We start from the raw sequence: 19842 nt of genomic DNA on the forward strand, positions 1-19842 counted from the left end.
ATAATTCTTAATTTTTAATCCAAACTTTCTTTAGATAGATATAGATAAAAAGTAATGGAGAGGATAAATAGGAATTAGTGATAATTTAAGAGAGAAATTCTTTACTAAGTTAGATATAATTTTGGAGATAAATAGGAATTAGAGATAACTTAGGAGAGAAACTCTCTACTAAATTAGAGATAATTTTGAAGATAAATAGGAATTAGAGATAATTGAGAAGATAAATAGGAACCAGAGAAGAGATTATTTAAGATAAATTTTGGGGAGGAGATTATTTAGGTTATTGGCAAAGTGCATTTTATTGTTTGTTTAAAATATGACATGGAATTAAGAAAATAAAAAATTCAAAAAATGTGAAAATTTCTTGACTGCTTTGTTTTAATACATATATATATATATATAATTGGTTTTGTTTTTGTTGATTTACAAAAGGCCAAAATGAAATTGACCTAACCTGATTAGGATTGGGACATTGCTGAACCGAAACCCACTAGAAATACTAGAAAAATTGACTGACTCGAGTTGGTTAGTTTCACCGGTTTGATGAACAACCTAGTTAAAATTAATTATTGTTATTTTTGTATTATAAAATTTATTAAAAGCAGTATATAAAATGTAACCAATTATTATTTATTTAGAGGTTAAAATATAAAACAATTTTTTACTCTTATGCATCGGATCAGTACCCTGAGGCCTCAACCTAAGCCTAATTTGAGTTTAGTTTAGGTCCGATTTTTTTTTTTGTCTCGAGAACATCTTAAAGTTCAAAATCTCAAACCCAACCTGTGCAAAAGCTTTGATTGATTCAGGTTGGGCTTGAATTGAGTACACTCAATTTACACCCTTAACTCTATTGCCTAAAATGATTTTAACAAAGCTCGTGCATCACATGGGTCCCTGCTAGTATAAAATCTAAAAAACTTGTCCTTTATTTCATACAATTGGCCTAAATGAATAATCCCCTTAACTCCAAACAGAATTTCAAGCTCTTGACCTTGAGAAGGGATTTTTATATACAAAACGAAGAAGTTTTATACTATGCTCCTCTATCACTCTATGTGTGCCATTTTTAACTGATGCCAAGGAAGTGGTTCAGCTACTCAGAGGCCCAAGCATGCTCTCTTAAAAAGACATTTACTCCCCCTCGAAAGTTCCTCTATATCTGCTTGTTGGTTACTGGGCCCGATTTCATAATTCTGGCCCAGTCAAAAGACACCAAAGACTTATAGGGCTAGTGCAGGTACAGCTTTCTTTTAAGATTTTGATTCCAACTGCAAACCCTTAAAACCATTCGGTATTGGGCCTATTGGCAAACTGCTCATCATTCAATCGGCCGATTTCGAAAGATGAAAAAGTTGTGGCTGCTGGGATTCGAGCCCAGGTCTCCACGGCCACAACGTGGAATTCTCACCACTAAACTACAGCCACAAGTTATTTATCTATGGCTCTCTTTTTCTCAAAGGCACCCACAAGTCTGCTTAGTAAAAATTTCATCCGTATAAGGCTAAGTTGGGGAGTGATTAGGAAATAAGTGTTTATTTAGGCGGGGATTACACCATTAAACATTTATTAGTGTTTGAGAAATAAGATTGAAATAAGTGTTTATTTTAAAAATAAGAGCTTATTTTTTAAACCCAAATTTTCAATTTTTTTTTAAGTGTTTATACAATAAGCATTTATTCATTTTTTTCTCTCATAGTAGTTTTTAGATAATTTTAAGAATAATAAATATAAGCCTTTTACAAAAACAATTTTACAAAGGCATTTTTATAAAAGTAATTTTACGAAAGTTACTTTTACAAAAGTAAAGCACTTTTATAAAAGTACTTTTACGGAAGCCCTTTTATAAAAGCACTTTGACGGAAGTGATTTTATAAAAGTACTTTTACAAAAACACTTTTATAAAAGTATTTTACGAAAGTACTTTATCAAAATACTTTAATTCATTCACTTTGGATTGGATATTTTGAAAATTCGAAAGAAAATGAAGGACAAAAGAGTCACAATTGCTTATTTAAGTGCTTATTGGAGAAAAAGACCACCAAACACCCAATATAAAATAAGTGCTTTGGGTGCCAAATGCAAATAAGTGTTTATTCGAATAAGAACTTGTTTTTAAGGACTTATTCAATAAAAACTTATTTTTAACATAAGTACTCCCAAACATGGCCTCAATATTATTAGATTTAATAATTTTCAAGAATTATAATATATATACTGATGCTGTTTGACCTTAGGTGTTCTGAATCAAGATCGCAGTCAGATAGTCCTGCCAACTAGCGAAGCCGAGGTGGAAGGACAAAGTCGTGCAACAAGATCTAAAACCAAAAAGAGATCAGAGGCCCGAGGAGTTGTTACCCGGGTAGGCACTCCAATGCTTAAGTCATTGATGTGAGAGATGGGTGGTTGGGCCAAGCAATTGAGAATAATGATGGTCCGAGCAAAAGAAAAATAATAGTATAAAGTTTGAAGAGACAAAAGTCCCTTACCTTGAGCAGGGGCTACCTATTTATAGCCGAAGATCTGTGTCATGTTCGGATGAGGCTTTCAGGGTTGTCAAGATGAGGTTATTCGTCAAAGTCTTCCGATAAGTCCTCTTCCCCGACAGATATCCATAGAGGTCTCCTTCTTGGTCGTGCTTATCCAACCTACGTGGTGCCGTCGTGGTCGAAGATATAAGATGGTCACAGAGGTTGCCACGTGGCACCCGGGGCTAGCTCAACCATAACCCAAACACCACTCCCCTAGTTCCGAAGTCGAGGAATGTAGTGCTTGGCCAAGGTGTGGCGTGGAAGATCTCTATGGTCTTTGGTTGATGAACTCTTTGATTAATTGTACCTTTCCGAGTTGAGTGACCCGGGGTGTAGCTGGTTTATTGGGCGAACCGGCTGGTTCGATGTCTGTATCATTTCTGAGATGAGTCAGTAGGGCGTCGTTTCATCTTCCTGAGCTATCAAATGGCGGCATTGAATGGCGGTGGAGTCGTTTCGTCTTCCCGATCTGCCTTGACTTGGGCTGTTGGGAGTTCTATGAAAGCGGGGGGGGGGGGGGGGGGATGAAGAGCATTTTCACTTTGTCATTTGCGAAGAGTGTTCTCTGGAGTTCGGCGAGAAGTAGTCATCGGCTCGGCTGGAGCTTCAGTTTTCCGCAGTCTTAGTCTTCATTCTCTGGAGTTCTCATCCTCTTCCTTTTCTTCGTTGGGTAGTTAGTTCGAGCAGGGGTCTCTTACCGAGGCTACCATGTTCGCGGTCCGTGAGGTTGATGGCTAGGGGGGCCGAGGTCGAAGGACTAGGAGGGTGAGATTGAGGCGGTGGAGGAGGCTGAGGCCGACAAAGCCAAGGTTGAGGTTCTGTTTGAGGAGGGGCCCAGCGTCCCTACGCGGCTCGGCAGCCACTTTGCTTCTATCCCTGGTTGTTAGACACTGGGGGATCTGGCTCGGATTAGAACCTTATATTGTATTCCCAAGGAGTACAAATTGAGGTGTCCTAGTGCTGGTGAGTTGGCCACCTCGGCTCAACCTGACAAACTTTGCGTTTATGAGCACAACCTGATGGCTAGGCTAAGGTTCACGTTGGATGAGGGTATATCTATAGTGTTGTGGTGGCACCGCGTCCAACCAGTCCAGTTGATGTTGAAATATTTCGAGTACTTAGTCAGTCTTTTGTGTTATTGCTCGGTCCACAAACCTAGACATTATCCTATCAACCTATGTATTTTTTTGGCTCGGTAGCACAACAAAGTGCTTATCGGGGCCCCTTCTTCGATGAAGTAATGAAAGGAGAGATTCTTCTTTGTACGTCATCCAAGAGGTTGGCCATTTCCCACCGAGCTTGTTGTGTTGAGGACAAAGGTGAAGGCGCCGGCTGAGGCTGAACTCTTTGAGGAGTTGGCATCCATAAGGTGAATAGAGAGGATAGACGTGCACGAGTACACATCTTTCTCGATGCTAATTTGCACTAGACTGATGAGTAGCACAACCAGCCTAGTCTGTAGGTCATACTAGGATATCTTCTTTGTTGCTGAAGTTTTGTACTTGGTACTACTTGATGTTGACTTGTGTAGGTATTGAAATGGCTGGCTTCGAAGAAATGGCTTGGTATATGAGGGCTGTGGTAGAGAGGGTATGGCCTGGTAGGACTCAAGGTGCATAGTCGCGGTCCATTGAGTAGCAGGCGAGGTCAGCGGAGCATATGCCTTAGTAGTCAAAGAGGCCGAGGCTTCTAGAAGAAGTGGTGGTCATCGATCCCGAGGAGGCGGCTCCTCAATTCAATCATCCATCGCCGCCGAGGGAAAGCGTGCCAAAGCGCGGCGTGGCGGAGGGTTCGACTGACATCTACATGCCTTAGTGGTGTCCAACCAGGGGACAGGCACGAAATAGAAGGGGTCCCTAAGCAACTTGTTCGGGGTCTGATGACGCCTGTCATCAGACAGGAGATTGGTGGTTTGGCCAGTGGCTCCTTGGAGAGTGCGGCTCTGCCTCAAATAGTAACAGTAAGTTCTTTTTCCTTTCTCTTTGGTTATTCACTTTAGTTAGTCACTGTTTCTTCTGTTGTATTGATGGTTGATTTTCTTGTAGTTGGCTTGCTTGGTCGCTGGACTAGTTGATCGTCTCCACACGCTATGACACCTTTGCAAGGTGTGGGAAGCGGCGTTTGAACAGATGAAGGCAGAGAACGCCGACCTAAAGACCAAGCTGTCCGAGCGACATCGAAGAAAGAGGCGACACAGCCCGCAAACTGAAGGATCGCGTCCACGAGCTAAAGGAGGCGTGGGAGGCACTGAAGAAGGATGCCGACGAGAGGGTTGCTCAAGTAGAGGAAGAGGGGGTCTCCAAGTACAAGGCTTCGGAGACCTACCAAATTGACTTGGACAACTTCGCCACTGAGTCTTGGTAGCAGGGCTTTGATTTTTGTTAGTAGAGAATTGTGCACCACTTCCCAGAGGTGGCCAAAGTCATTCAAGGGCTGGGCCCATTCAACCCCCCTATGCCTAGCGAGGAGGATGGCACTATCGAGGTTGAAGAATGAGCTGAGGAGCCCCTGGCTAAAGATTGAAGTGCCTTGCCCTTTGCTGCTACCTTTCTTTCTTTTTTTTTTTTTATCATGTATATAACTCGGTATGCTGAGCTTCTAAGCCTTATAATTATTTTGACAATTAAAGAAGAAATATTTTTCCTGTCTGAGCACTATGTGTGCGTGTGTTTCTTTTTTTTTCTTTTTTTTTTTTACATTTGAGCAATCTGATCATGGGCCTCAGTCTTATGTCGACCGAGGTAGTTGGTAGCCGAGAACTAGGGGTTCATGTCTTCAGCTTTTGTGCTAGTTGAGGTGCTTCCAAGCTCTTGACATCTTGGGGATGCTTGGTGGTTCCTGGTCTCGGGGAGACTTGCGCTCTTTCTTGGGCTAGTCGTGTTGCTCAGCTGGCTCCGGTCTGATGATTCATCAACTGTGTGTGTGGAGTTTGATGGCCGCTTTCTTGCCTTTGGAGGCGGGGACGTCATTCCTAGTTTGGGCTTCGACCTTCCAGGGTTGGTCGAGTCTGCTTGTTGTCCTAGGTTGGCTTTGCGTTTCCGAAGTGTCAAGGTGTGTCCAATGATGAGTGCATGCTGTGCGCGGGCACCTCAATCATTAGAGTTCAGCTGGAGTGGTGTGTGCTTTTGTGTCGTACTTAGGTACCTCAACCGTTAGAGTTCGGTTGGGCGGTATGTGCAGTGTGATGTGCGTTGGAGAGTTGGATGAAAAACATGACATTTTATTGAATGAGCTATTGGTAGTACATCTTTAAATTTCCTGCATTCTAGCTTCTAAGAATGTGCTTCCCATCAAGGTCTTCCAACTTGTAGGTGCTTTGTCCAAGGACCCTTGTCACTCTGTACAGTCCTTCCCAATTTGGTCTAACATTTCCTTCTCCTGGAATGGGTACTATGACTTTGTAGAGGACGGGGTCACCTGTCTTGAACTCCCTTCTCCAGACTTTGGAGTCATAGAACTTGGCCATTCGGTGCTATTGCGATGCCATTCTGAGGTATGGTTGGTCGTGGATTTCTTCTACTAGGTAAAGCTCTGCACAGGGATCTTCATTGTTCTTCTCGTCATTGTAGACCTCAGTTCAGAGAGTTGGGGAGCCGGTTTCTATGGGGATCATTGCTTCGGCCTTGTATGCTAGGCTGAACGGTGTTTCTCCAATAGCTATCTGTGGTGTGGTCCTGTACCGCTGTACGCCTAGAGAATGCTCGGCAGCTCCTCAACCCACCTTCCCTTGGCCTTGTCAAGTCTAGTCTTCAGGCTATGGAGTAGGGTTTGGTTGGTCACTTTGGTCTGCTCATTGCTCTGTGGTCGGTGAACAGTCGTTGTCTAGTGGTTTATCTTTAGCTCAACGTAGAAGGCCTTGAATTTCCGATTAGTGAACTAGGAACCATTATCGGTGATGAGGAACCGAGGAATACCGAAACGACAAATTATGCTATGCTAGAAGAAATTCTGGGCATTCTGCACGGTGATGCGTGCCAAGGGTTCAGCCTGAACCATTTGGTGAAGTAGTCTACTATGACGAGGAGGAACTTCTTTTGCCCGGATGTGGTAGGGAAAGGTCCGAGGATGTTCATTCCCCATTGGACAAAGGGCCACAAACTTGTGATGTGCGTTAGAGAAGTTGCTAGCTGATGGTGGAGTTGGAGTGCCTCTGACAATGGTCACACTTCTTGATGAGCTGAGCTACATCTTGCTTCTTGGTGGGCCAAAAATAACCTTGCCGAAGTGCCTTGTGATCCAAGGTTCGGTGTTGGGATGATCTCTGTAGATACCTTCGTGTATCTCCCTGAGGTCATAGTTAGTCCTAGCTGGGGGGATAGTCCTACCAATTGGCGAAGCCGAGGTGGAAGGACGAAGTCACGTAGCAAGAACTGAAACCAAGAAAGAGATTGGAGGCATGAGGAGTTGTTCCCCAGGTAAGCACTCCGATGCTGAAGTCAATGATGTGAGAGATGGGTGGTCGAGCCAAGCAATTGAGAATAATGCTGGTTCAAGCAGAAGTAGAACAACGGTATAGTCTGAAGAGTCAAAAGTTTCTTACCTTGAGTTGGGGATCACCTATTTATAGTTGAAGATCCATGTCCTATTTGGATGAGGCTTCCGTGGTTGTCGGGATGAGGTTATCTACTGAGGTATTCGGATAAATCACAGAGGTTGCCAAGTGGCACCCAGGGCCAGCTCAACCATAACCCAAACAATACAGGTTTCCTAGTTTATTAAGCATATTTTAATCTTCATCATCCAAGCCTTATCCCAAGTTCCCAATCATATGGAGTGTGCTATATGTATCCTCTTTTGTCATTGTTTAATTCATCATCATCATCATCATCATCATCATCATAATCATCATCATCATCATATTTAATTCTTCTACTATTTTTCAATGTTTTCTAAGTTTTTCCTCACAATTTATATATCACACAGTCCATTATAATGTGTTTTTTCTCAAGTGTTTATAATCAGTTGAGCCTCAAATGTTGTGTCAATATATATATATATATATATATATATATATATATATATATATATATATTATTTAAATTTACCTAATGTACTGCATATACATCTTAATCCATTGTATTCATGCATTTCTAAGGCATATCCCAATTTATCACTTGAAATTGCCATTCCAATGTTTTTGCACCGGAGATTTAAGGCACATTGGTCCTCTTTTTGAATAAACATACAAATAAAGCCTACAAAGAGGTCTATACTTACATGTTGCATGAATCACCGTTAACTAAAAGAAGATGGCTGATGTCTCTTTTTATCATTTTATTTGATGTGATATTAAAGAATCGTGATTCTTTTAGGGATACCTTTATTTTTCACAAAAACACATCATACATCTTTTTTCCAAGAAAAAAAAAACAACCTTTCCAGATGCTTTTAGTAGGAAAATAGGCTACATAACAGGATGCATGCCTTCTCCGAAGTAGGAGTGATTATTCTACGGAAAAGTACAAACAGACCCATTGTAGATTTCTAAATTCCACTGTAGATTTATAAACATTCAAAATGTCAAATACCTCCATTCTATACACCAATGCCAGCCCGTAAATTGAGATCAATTCTGAGCTGGTACCTATCCCAATTGTACTTTGGGCCTAAAAATTCTGACCTTGGGCTGAATTGTCATTCTCGCTTAATTCTATCCCAACCTACAAATTTACAGTTTGGGCCTAGATTTTTTATTAAGGCCCAATTCGAGGGAGAATGGAGAATACTTCTGGTACCTGATGAATTTCGATGCAGAGAGGATCGAGCAGAGCATGTGACATTATGACTGAATAAGATAATAGTAGGGACACGGACATGGTTGGAAGATAATTCTCAAAATCAGGCTTTCTCCTTGATAATACTGTAACTGAAGGTTCAAACCAGATTCTGATATTTGAGTCAAAGTTGATTATCTATGCCCTTATCTATCTGCCACTGCCAGGAGAGTTTGGCATTTTTTAAACCATCAATCTCCCCTGAGAATGACTGATCTATCATGATTCATGTATAAGAAAATTTGAATATGTCTACTAGATAATTACAACTTTAAACAAAAACCGGTTAATAACCTGTTTGACAGGCACAGTGACGGCCTGGACAAGACACCTTTAGCTCTTGTTGTGACATCCATGAGGACATATCAATGTGTTACTGGTTCTGGATCTACTTTGGTTGCTGCTGTTAGGGGTGTCAGTTGGACTGGATTTGGTCCAATCCGATCCAGTCAAATGTGAGTCCTTTATAAATGAACCAGGTTTAATCCAATCCAATGAATGTTTTGGACCAATTTGGACTAGTCCAATTCAATGCTTGGACCGTCCAATTTGTTCAATTCATTTTGATTTAGATTGGTTTTAACCCAAACCCGGTCCATTGATACATATTCTTATCTTATATCAATGGACTAGATATTGGCTCAATCTGATCTAATAAAAAATGAATTTGTTATGAACAGACCAGGTCCAATCCAATCTAATAAATATTTTGGACCGGATTGGTCCAATCCAATATGTCTTGTTGGTCCGTCCAAATTGATTTTGGAATGGGCGAGGTCCAATCCAAAACCGTTCCATTGACACCCTTATCTGCTGTATGTGCATTCAATCCCTATAGCTGTTATCAGACTTGGCTTGGCTGAATATCTAGTTACTCGAGCTTGGCTTGCCTAAAAACTATGAGACTCTAGTTCGAGTTTGATTTGAGCTAGAGACTTGAGTTTGAATTTAGTATCACTCAGTTCGAGCTCGATTGTGAGCTAAACTTCCTATAAAAATAAAAATTGTATATATATAAAATTATTTCTTTTAATTTACATATAAAAAATTAATAATTATAAAACTAGTTAATATTATATATATAAAGAATATAAATATTATATATGCATTATTTTTATATGTAAAATATTTTCTATCTCTCTCTCATATATATATATATATGTGTGTGTGTGAGAGAGAGAGAGAGAGAGAGAGAGAGAATATTAGACTCAAGCTTGTCTCGATAAGAAAATGATCCTATATATTAGACTCAAGTTTGACTCAAAGCTCAGTTTAAGCCAAGCTGAATTGAAACTAGTGGAATATGTTCATGTCCACCCTTACTCCCGTCTCTATTATTGTTGTTGTGTGTTGTACATTGTGCACATTTTGTAGTTATAAATAAGTTAATCTTATTTTATTGACATGAATATGCCTGTATATAAAATTAAGGGAAATTTCCCGATAGGTATCCTGTACTTTAGATCGAGTGCCAATTTAGTACTTGGACTTTAAAATGCGAAAATCTAGTACTTGAACTTTCATTTTGTGACAATCTAGTACCTACCGTTAATGGACCGTCAGTTATGTATATCACATGACCTCATGTGCAATTTAAGACTTAAAAATGTCAAAATTATCGTTGGAAATGTTCATCATCTTCTTTCTCAAGAAAATGAAAGAGAGGCAAACAACTGCTTCAAGCTCTAGCAAACCTCGAAGCACCAGAAAACAAGCATTTTCCAATGGGTTCCTTAATCCAACGTGCACCAAACCGCCAAGAACATCCAAGCACAACCCTAGTTTTAGCGCGTTGATCGGGCATGTTAGACTGGTTGAAGGTGGAGGATTTGTCCCTGGAAGTCCACTTCCACCTCTAAAAGGTGGTGTAAGACCACCACCACTGCTACCTCCTGAAGGAGGGTTACCGGTGTAAGGCGGGTATGTGGATTATGGAAACACCCGTTTGCAATACATTAGTGGAGTTTTGGATGCTTGAAGAAGAAGAAGAAGAAGAAGAAGAAGAAGAAGAAGAAGAAGAAAGAGTAGGAATATTTGAAAATGAGAATGGCCACGAAACAAGAGAAGAATTACCCGTAATGGTGTTAAACCCTTGAAACATTGGGTTGAATAGAGAGCCCTTAATAAATGGGTTATTGAGCAAAATAGCCAAAAGAACAAAGAGTGAAATCCCTATACCCAAACCAAAACTAGAAATTATCTTTCTCTGTGATGAGATAGCATGAGAAAACTGCTCCGAAAATACAAGCTTTTTTAAATCCATAACTGAGGAAAATCATAACCCCCAAAAGAACATAAATGAGACTATGAGAGTAAAGTGAAATCCCACTAGACAAACAAAGAATAGAGAGAGAGTGAGAAAAGCAGATAGAGTTTTCTCCTATTTTTGGAAGAGTAGAAGAAATTCCAGTGCAGTGTAGTATCCCAAATAACAACAACAAAAAGGTAATGGTGAGTGAGAGGAAGCAAGCAAAAGTGCTTGAAAAGGCCGTCGAAGAGAATATAGATATTAGAGAAGCCAACCGAGCAGGAAGCCCAAGAAGGAGGGAATTGTAGATTAAACAAAATTACACAAATTAAATGAATTTACATCACTCTTTGCCATGCTACGGTGGGGATGGTGGGTGAGAATGGTATGGTGGGCGATGGGGGGCTTTTGGTGATCTTGGGCGGGGTTAGGTGGTGAACAGTATCTGCAAGCATATATCGGCGGCAATGCCAATAACGTAAAGATCATGAAAATGAAGAATCATGCTGCAACTTTGGAACCCATGAATCCCAAACTCGAAAGCTTTCAGGATTGCAAGTGTGCTTTTGTACCGAAATCGCCGCAACTGATTTCTCCTTTATTTCCAGGGAGCTTGAATCGAGTAACTGAACAAGAACTGGAACCACACCCTATGCAATAGAGGTTACGACGTTCTTATCATCCTCATGAAGAAACCCAAGCAAGGAATCCATGGCAGCATTCTTAGACTCGCAAATTAGAGAGGCGGAGAGGGGGAAAGAGTGAGGAGAGGCAAGATGATGAATACACGACACTGTTGGTCTGGTTTTACTGGATGGTTGATAAAGAAAATTAGATGACACTTGAAGGTAATTTTTGTCTTTTTGTATGCTACTTAACGGCTGGTTAACGCCGTGTACTAAATCAACGCAAAATGAAAGTTTGAGTACTAGATTGTCACATTTTAAAATTTGGGTACTAAATTGGCACTCAGCATAAAGTACAAGGTACCTATCGGGAATTTTCCCTAAAATTCCCTGTAGTGTGTGAAAGCAAGATGAATACTTGATCTTTGTTGCACGACATATGGTTGAAGCAAAACTTGTCTTTTTAGAGGGTTTTTGCTGGAAAATAGGGGTGCTCACAGTTCGGTTAACCAAACCGTGGGGTAAATTCTTGGATCGAACCGGTATGTTTGGTTTTTACATTTAACCGAACAAAAATCGAACCGATGGAACTAGTTAATCGGTGGATCGGTTAATTGTGGTTCAGTTTTTCAGTTTTTTATGCCCTTAAATTAAAAAAAAAAAGGAAAACATAGTCGAAGAAAGCACAGAGAGAGTCTGATGACTCAGCAACATACCCAGAACACAGTGAAACTAAATTGCTCAGCTCACTCTCAGCTCAATTGGATTTCATTCTTTCATTCTTTGATCTATCAGAGTGCCGAAGGTCAGAACCTAGAATGGAGAGTGGGAGTCTGAAAGAGTGAGAGTTTGAAAGAGAGAGAGAGAGTCCAAGAGGTGAGAGAGAGAAAGAGCTCAGAGAGAGAGAGAGAGAGAGTTCAGGGAGAGATTGAGAGGTGAGATAGAGATCTCAAAGAGAGAGAGAGAGAGGCGAGAGTCGCGAAACTTGAGAGAGAGAGAGCTTAGAGAGGTGAGACTTGAGAGAGAGAGAGAGAGAGAGAGAGAGAGAGAGAGAGAGAGAGAGAGAGAGAGAGATGAGGGAATAGGGATCCTATGTGGCAGGTGTCAGAGTCAAACGATTCAGACTATTAGATAGGTTGTTCGCCAGTCTGGCAGCCTGAAAGTCTCAGAATATCAGTACTCATTTCGGCAGTTTAACTATTTTTATTCGATTTAAAAAATATATATAATATTATATAAAAATATATTACTATATATATATATATATATCGGTCAGTATGGTTAGCCGTCGTTTTTTTAAATGATTCACCAAAACTGAACCGAAATTGTCAATTTTCTGAAATCATTGAACTGAAACTGAACCGACCGGTTCGATTAACCTATTCGGTTTGATTTCGGTCAGTTCATTTTTTTCTCACCCCTACTGGAAACTTCTCCAGCAAATACATTGTGATAATTCTAATGCAACATAGATTCATGCTGGTGGCTAGAAGCTATTTGAGTAGTCAGGTATCTATATATTTTGATCAAACTAAACCAAGTGTGTATAGCAGATTCATGTCACATCCCAGTTGATTCACAATCTTTTTTCGGTGGTGATTCCCCTATAATCATATGGCAACTGTAACAATAAAATTTTGTAAAAGACATGATACATAAAAATCCGAGGTCACATCTGCACCCCACAACGTCCCATAACACATCCCAGCTGTGTATTGGGAACAACTCCCGATAATGTATCAGAAATGATGATGAGGAATGTGCTGTGGAATATTGTGGGGCACCCCCTTGTGAGGCGCAGATCTGGACTCTAAAAATCCACTTGATTTTTTATCACTTTTATTATACCAGTTGATTGGGTATAAGTTTTTTCGTGTATCATATTTTTCCTAGATCATAGTCGCATCCTAGAAATAAATGTTATTCGAAATTATTAGTTATGATGTAATGCAACAAAATCCCGTTTTGTAAGTAGTTTTATGCATAGGGCATCATGCCATTCTTTTAAAATGCCATTTGTAAATAACATGTATTAGAGTAAATTACAAAAAAAAAGGTTTTATTTGTGGATGCATTCACAATTAAAAGAAAATTATCCTTGTTTGTTTTTAAAGTATTAAATCAATTACAGGGAGAACAATGTAATCAAATTAAGTAAAAAAATAAGATCATCTTAACCGAGGCTTTGGCCTATTGATTGAGGATAAAAAAATAAATTGTTAGAATTAATCACTATCCATATAATTATATAAATTAGTAGCAGCAAAGAATCAATTTAATTGATGAATAAATAAATGGGATAGAGGTATGAGATAGCGGTTCAACTGCTGAATCTATAAAATAGTTTTTTTTTTTTTTGGTTCCTCTTCTTGTATTCTTTTGAAAGGAGATGGTAAAGTATGTAGAAAAAATGTTCGGTCTCTTCATCTTCTTTTATTTTTAATAAAAAACAATTGTTAATATGCTTTTTATTATATAAAGAAGAACCAAAATGATGTTTCTAAGACTCAGTTTTTGCATATAAATGTTGGAACTACAAATTAATCGGCTGGGTGTAAGTTATGGTTTACTTTTGCTTTAGATTTGACTTTGCCTTATTTGTTTATGGGAAGTAAAACAAAGTAATCCGTACTTTATATGAGAGAGAATGGAGGGAAGAGGAGCACGATTATGTTGTCCCCACTTTATATGAGAGAGAATTGCGATAAGAGAAATGTAGTGCAAATTTTACACTAGCTTTTGGGATCCAAAATTTGCACTGCCAGTGAGTAAAAATGAGACACATCTATATGAATTTTATATTGTGTAGGAGTGCAAATCATAGCTAAGAACAAAAAAATACAAAACTGAATCGGGTGTAAAATTTGTATCTGATTCAGTTTTGCACACAAAGAGACAGAGCTTGAAGAACTATCTAATATTTTATGTAAAAGAATAAATATATAAAATAATACATCATAATATCTAATGATATATAAAAAATTCTTAAAAATTAGTTAGAAGATATTAGATAATATTAATTATAGGATTCGTGTATTTATAAAATATTACTTGTTGGGGATTCTAGTGTATTAGAGAGGTGCAAAAGGAATGTATGTATCATGCATGTGTGGTGACAAGTGAATTGATGCGAGAGGGAGCCATCTAAAGAGCTGTACCATATAGTTATACTTGGTAAAAGACAGCCAGGCCCATGTGTCATTGTCCAGATCTGAAACAATCTTCTGCCTCAAAATCAAATTTTAATACATCTGGTCTGTTGTAGCTCAAGAAAGAAGAGCGGAGGACCCATGAGCGACCAATCGGTATTGTCCACCGACATATCAGTTTGATTAATTTGAGTCTTGAGTTTGAATAGAAATAAATTGAACTTTCAAATAAAAAGTTGTTTTACGTGGGAAGTGCTGCTGGTCTCAATTGTTTAGTGAGTTTCTCTAAGATTATGTTTGGTTTGAAGGACCTTTACAAATTTTGTATTGGTTTTTCTGTCTTTTTCTTTTTTTTTTTTTTTCCTTATCTTTTCCTTCAAACCAAACATAGCCTAAATGACTAAGCAATCTAACGTCTCAATTGTTTATATCCTCTCCCACCCTCAATTCATGGGAAAAAAAAGGCTCAATCCAAATTACTTTTCCACGTATGCAAAAAAAGCCCACATTTATAGGTAAATTTTATATTAAAGTTGAATAAAAAACACAAAACAAGGTGGGCCATATGGCATACATGGAATTTTTTGAAATCAAACCATGTGTCCAACCCATTAGCAAACCTCCCTAGTTGACCCATTAGTAAACCTCTCTTTTAAGCAACTCAAGCTTTAAGTTAGAAATGTATATATATTCTATTTGAATCTTTGAAGATATAAGAAACTAATGCTACTTTATGAATAAGCAGGCAGTTCACTTTAAAAAGTTAAGCTTGGAACTTGTATTGAAGTCAATTTTAGGTATTCATAAACATACACACATAAAGAACACATAAAGAAGGAGAGAGATATGATTGTATTCTTGTTTTGTTTTGTTTTATTGGTTTGGCTTTGTAGGGAGGATACCATCTCTTTAATTCGAAGGTAGATTAAATTTTTCATTGGTTAGTGGAGAAAAAGGAGTGGAGGAGTTTTGGTAGAAAAATAGATTTGCGGGGTATTGGATGAGAAGTCCTTTTTATTTGGCTTGATGAGGGCGAAGTCTTGTTTTATGCCATGTTTGCTTGCTACTCAGTTGCTTTCTATCATTTTATTTTATTTTATTTTTATATATTATGGTATGGTGATAAATATATAAATAGAGATTTGATTTTAAGTGGCTATTGGCATTATCATCAAAGCAAAAAAAAAAAAAAAAAAGAGTCTGCCCACCAAATAATGCATGGATGATTGAGATGTTGACCTCGACCCCGCTGGGTGGACCGCCAGCGACTTACAACCTAAACAGTTGTGACGTGTTTCTGCTATCCACATAATCGTCCGGTCCAGATTGGATGGGCTTTTGGTTGATGGGCCTCAGTTCGTTCCTAACCAGTCCATGCTGTCCCACTTCCCTGCCTGCATGAACTCCTTTGTTGCACTATTATTAATCCTGCTCTACACAGCACATAGTAACATATTGGGTTGAGAGAGAGAGAAGCTGGTGATCTCTCTAGAAGGTAGAAGGCGTGTGTTACATTGTTGAAGCATCTTAGCTTGAAACCTTATCTTTTTGTACTCGGACTGACATCACCAACTACTTAACCTTGGCTGGCATGTCCTTAACATACATACATGCATGCATGCGTACAGGCTAATTAATTATGCACACATACATGCTAAATATCTTCCTCACAGGAGACTTCCATGCAGATAGAAAACATCAATAGGGGGTATATATAATATATGTCCATCTCTGAAAAATTCTTTTCTTATATATGTGTTTGTATACACGTTTGTGTGTTGAGAACTAAGTTTCTGGTGGAGGTGGAGCCATTCACAATTCAAATACATAGAAGCCTACTTAGAAAAAAATAAAAATTAGTTTGTAATTATTGCCTACTTAAGATCTCTTTAGTTAATTAAGCAGCTTGGATTTAGTAAAACCAATTTGTCCCCATTTCAACTGTGTCAACCATTATACCCAATTAAATCTGTGAAATTTAGCCAAGGACCTACTTGTGCAATCTCATCATCACTATTAGCCATGATAATAAAGCATGCTAGAGAAGATTAAATAGAATTTGTTGCATTCCACAGACATTATTCCTAACTTCTAAGCTTAATTTTAGTTTGATATCCACCTTTTGAATGAGGTTTTGTTCTTTCTCCTTTTAAGTTGGGTCCCCCCCCCCTCTCTCTCTCTCACGCACAGAAACAGAAGCATCCTTCGCTGTTTCCTAACCTCCTTTTCATCCCTGGCCGGCCAAATGTTTGCTAATATCAAAAACTAGGAAGGAGAGAGTCCCAATATTGGATCAAATATACTCTCCAAAAAAAAAAAAAAAAATACTGTTGAGCTATGGCCACCGAACAGCATCAAGAGAATACAGAGAAAGTTGCAGACAAGGGAGGAGGAGGAAGAGGAACAGACGGAATAAAAGAAGGCCAATCTACAAGGCAGAAAGAATCCACCCCCATTTCTTCTCCTCCTTCAGCTTCTTCCTCTCCTTCTCATGAATTCTCCTTCACAATCTCTCTCCATCCCTCGTCAACAGTACTTGCAGATAAAACCAAATCCACACCTTCGTTCGCAATCGACCTGTCTCCAGCCGACGACATTTTTTTCCACGGACACCTCCTGCCTCTCCACCTTCTGTCTCACTTTCCCATCTCTCCCCGCTCCTCCACCAATTCCACAGACGGTTCAAATCCTCCCATCAGAGATTTGTCAGAAGATGGAAAATCCAACAACAGCATCAACAGCAAAAGCAGCAATAATGACATCAATGGCCATAACACTGTCAATAAGAGCAACAGCAATGACGACAACAACAACAAGAGCCATGGTGGTACTAGTGTGCCAAAAGTGAGAAGCAAGCCCAAGTCTTTCTCCTTGTTTGGACTCGCTAAATGGCGAAAAGGGTGTGAGGTTGGAGAAAAGGAGGATAAAGACGAGGAGAAGAAGAGGAAGCTGAGATTTGAAGTGAGCCATATGTTAAAGAGGTACGTAAGAATGGTTCGACCACTCTTGTTCTTCAGAGGAGGAGGGAGGGATAACCGCCAAGTGCGTGGGCAGGCTTACTCGTTTTCAGGTAATTTAACTTCGAGAGGGAAGCCGGAGTGGCGAGGAAGAAGAGAATTCTCAGCACCGGCGTCAATGTGGACGTCTCCAACCAACAGCGGACATCTTGTTGCTAAACCAACTTTTTATTCTTCCACAAGCGATAGCACCATGGAAGAGCTGCAGAATGCAATCCAAGCTGCAATTACCCACTGCAAGAATTCCATTGCGGTGAAGGAGGAGAAAATCAAATGTTGAGATTTCGCTTTGGATGAAAATTCCTTTCCTTCTATTATATTCTTCTTCCATTTTGTTATTGTCTCTATTTTTATCTTACTCCCCTTGGTTTATAAAGTGTATTCAGACGTATAGCAAAGGAATTTGGAAAATGGATACTGGGTTTTGGCGAATTAATTAATTATCATATTCACGGAACTGTTTCTGTTCCATTTAATAATTTTAATTTCTTTAATGGAAACATGATATCGAGTTTATTGCTTTCCATTTGAAAATCTGAAAGCAGTATGGGTTGGCTTGGTAGTAATTCCAACATCTGACTCGTCGGAGTAGAGACCTGGGATCAAATTCCGCTGCCACCAGGGGGTGGGGGTGGGGTTTAAGGGAAAGGGGATGGGATGAAGCAAAAAAAAAAAAGAAATTCCAACACTGGTGTCGATGGAATCAGAACTAATGCTGGAATAGTAATACTCTGTCAATCATATCCACTCCAAACTTCCAAATGAATCAAAGAAAGAAAACAAAAGTAATCTTCTCCATCTTAATTACAAATCCTCATACTTATCTCGGTTCAGTGGGATCAAGTCAATGCAGTAGGTCAAGCTCTATCTAAAGTCCCACAACATTGCCTTGGGTACCAGCAAGAAAGCTGTAACCCGTAAAATGAAATGAGTAGGGATGGAGAATGGAGGATAATATCCTCATCTTTTGGCTAGAATAGAATAGAAGATCAATTCGGCTCAAGTATTGTACATTTGTACTTGCTAGCTGTATCCACATGAGCTCAAGTTTCGCAGCGTTGCGCCTGATATTGACAACAACCATCTGATGTATCCTTTAATTTTGACCGCGCCTAGGTGACTCAACACAGGAATTGATCTCCCAATAATCGATATATCCCATTCCCATGTAGATATAGATTGTAGAGGGGCGTCACTGGCAGCTGCCCAACAAGGTTCATTGTATTTACAATGTAAACCAAACGGATCGATGTTTGTATTTACCAGCCCAAGAGGCCCCCATCACGTGGCAAAAAGAGAATCCTTTTGTGCACTCGGGATTTCCTACTCACTTTAATTTCCTATCCACTCTCTACCCTTTTGTGGGCATTCTCTCAATTAATGACAGGGAACCCAACATGTGTCCAGTCCACTCCATCAGGTTGCCCTTGTGATGGATAATACGATTGGCTGCTCCTTCCATCGAACAGATTAAAATTGAGGGAGTAGAGCTATGGGCGATCGATTGGATTCAATTGGATGCGTGCATGGACGGAGGAAAATATATATTGATTTCGTTCAAGCTAGCTCCAGCCCAGGAGTAAGCTGCAAATTGCTTGCACAGCAAGGGAGCGAATGTTTAATTTGAAAAAATTATTATTAGCCAATACAGAACCAATGAGCTTGCCGTTCTTAATTATAAAGAAAAGGGACGATGGAAAAGGACGGATCTTTGTGGCTGTAGGAAAGAAGTGGTAGCGGCAACTGAAAGAGATGATGATATCCTTTGGAATTCCATACCTGTGGGTCTCATGATTTGATGGATCTGGAATTCACAGAGATAAATACAAGGAACAGCTCTCCCATCAATTCAACAAAAAAGAAACAACGATAATAATGGAGGAGGAGGAGGAGAGGTACTTGGTCTATTCGACTACGCATCTACTTGTAGTCGGTCATCGAGAGTGCCAAGACGGTAATGACGATGACTGTGGTGATGGAGAAGATCAGCAATAAATGAGGAGGCATGCGTAGTGCAATTGAATTGAATATACATCTCTTCTTCTCTTTTGTTCTGGGACTGGGACCGGCATCTTTATCAAATTAAGCCTTAAATAGAATTTAATTCGATCGCATGGCGAAGGCAAATTAAAGCTTTCCATCCATCCTTTTTACAGCTAGCTTCGCTTTGGAGACCTTAGATCGAACAGATAGAGCAGAGAGGCATGATAATTAATAATTCCACCTCTTTTCTCTTTTGTGTGAGAGGCCATTGAAATATCTATTGAACGAACAATATAATGGAATGGACCATCCAATCCAAATAGACAATTCTTTTCGATCGCCGCTTGGAGTTTACAATTAATGTACCAACACTCCTTCCAATGGTCATGGAATGAATGAAATTCAAGGAGAGAATGAATGGTGGGCTCAAATCAAGATGGTAATGATTTTCTTAAAAAAAGTACAGGAAAATCATGAGGTGAGGTGACCCTCTCCCATTTTTAATTCACCTGCT

At 39.4% G+C, this 19842-nt stretch overlaps 1 protein-coding gene and 1 non-coding gene across 2 annotated transcripts; one reads left to right on the forward strand and one right to left on the reverse strand.

Moving 5' to 3' along the window:
- Positions 1–1356: 1356 nt before the first annotated feature.
- On the reverse strand, positions 1357–1428 carry TRNAH-GUG (transfer RNA histidin (anticodon GUG)). Its single transcript has one exon. It is a non-coding gene; the product is annotated as a tRNA-His (tRNA).
- Positions 1429–16261: 14833 nt separating this feature from the next.
- Positions 16262–17802, forward strand: LOC148877125 (BRI1 kinase inhibitor 1-like). Its single transcript, XM_088981803.1, has one exon. It carries the CDS (start codon positions 16666–16668, stop codon positions 17623–17625), a length of 960 nt encoding a protein of 319 aa, XP_088837929.1. The 5' UTR covers positions 16262–16665; the 3' UTR covers positions 17626–17802.
- Positions 17803–19842: the final 2040 nt, after the last annotated feature.

The sequence above is a fragment of the Nelumbo lutea genome, chromosome 1 (genome assembly GCF_056320005.1).
Source record: "Nelumbo lutea isolate HS-2025 chromosome 1, American lotus-T2T, whole genome shotgun sequence".
Lineage (NCBI taxonomy): Eukaryota > Viridiplantae > Streptophyta > Magnoliopsida > Proteales > Nelumbonaceae > Nelumbo > Nelumbo lutea.

Coding starts and splice junctions, on each gene's coding strand:
- LOC148877125 (XM_088981803.1), top strand. CDS start 16,666: ATGGCCACCGAACAGCATCAAGAGAATACAGAGAAAGTTGCAGACAAG.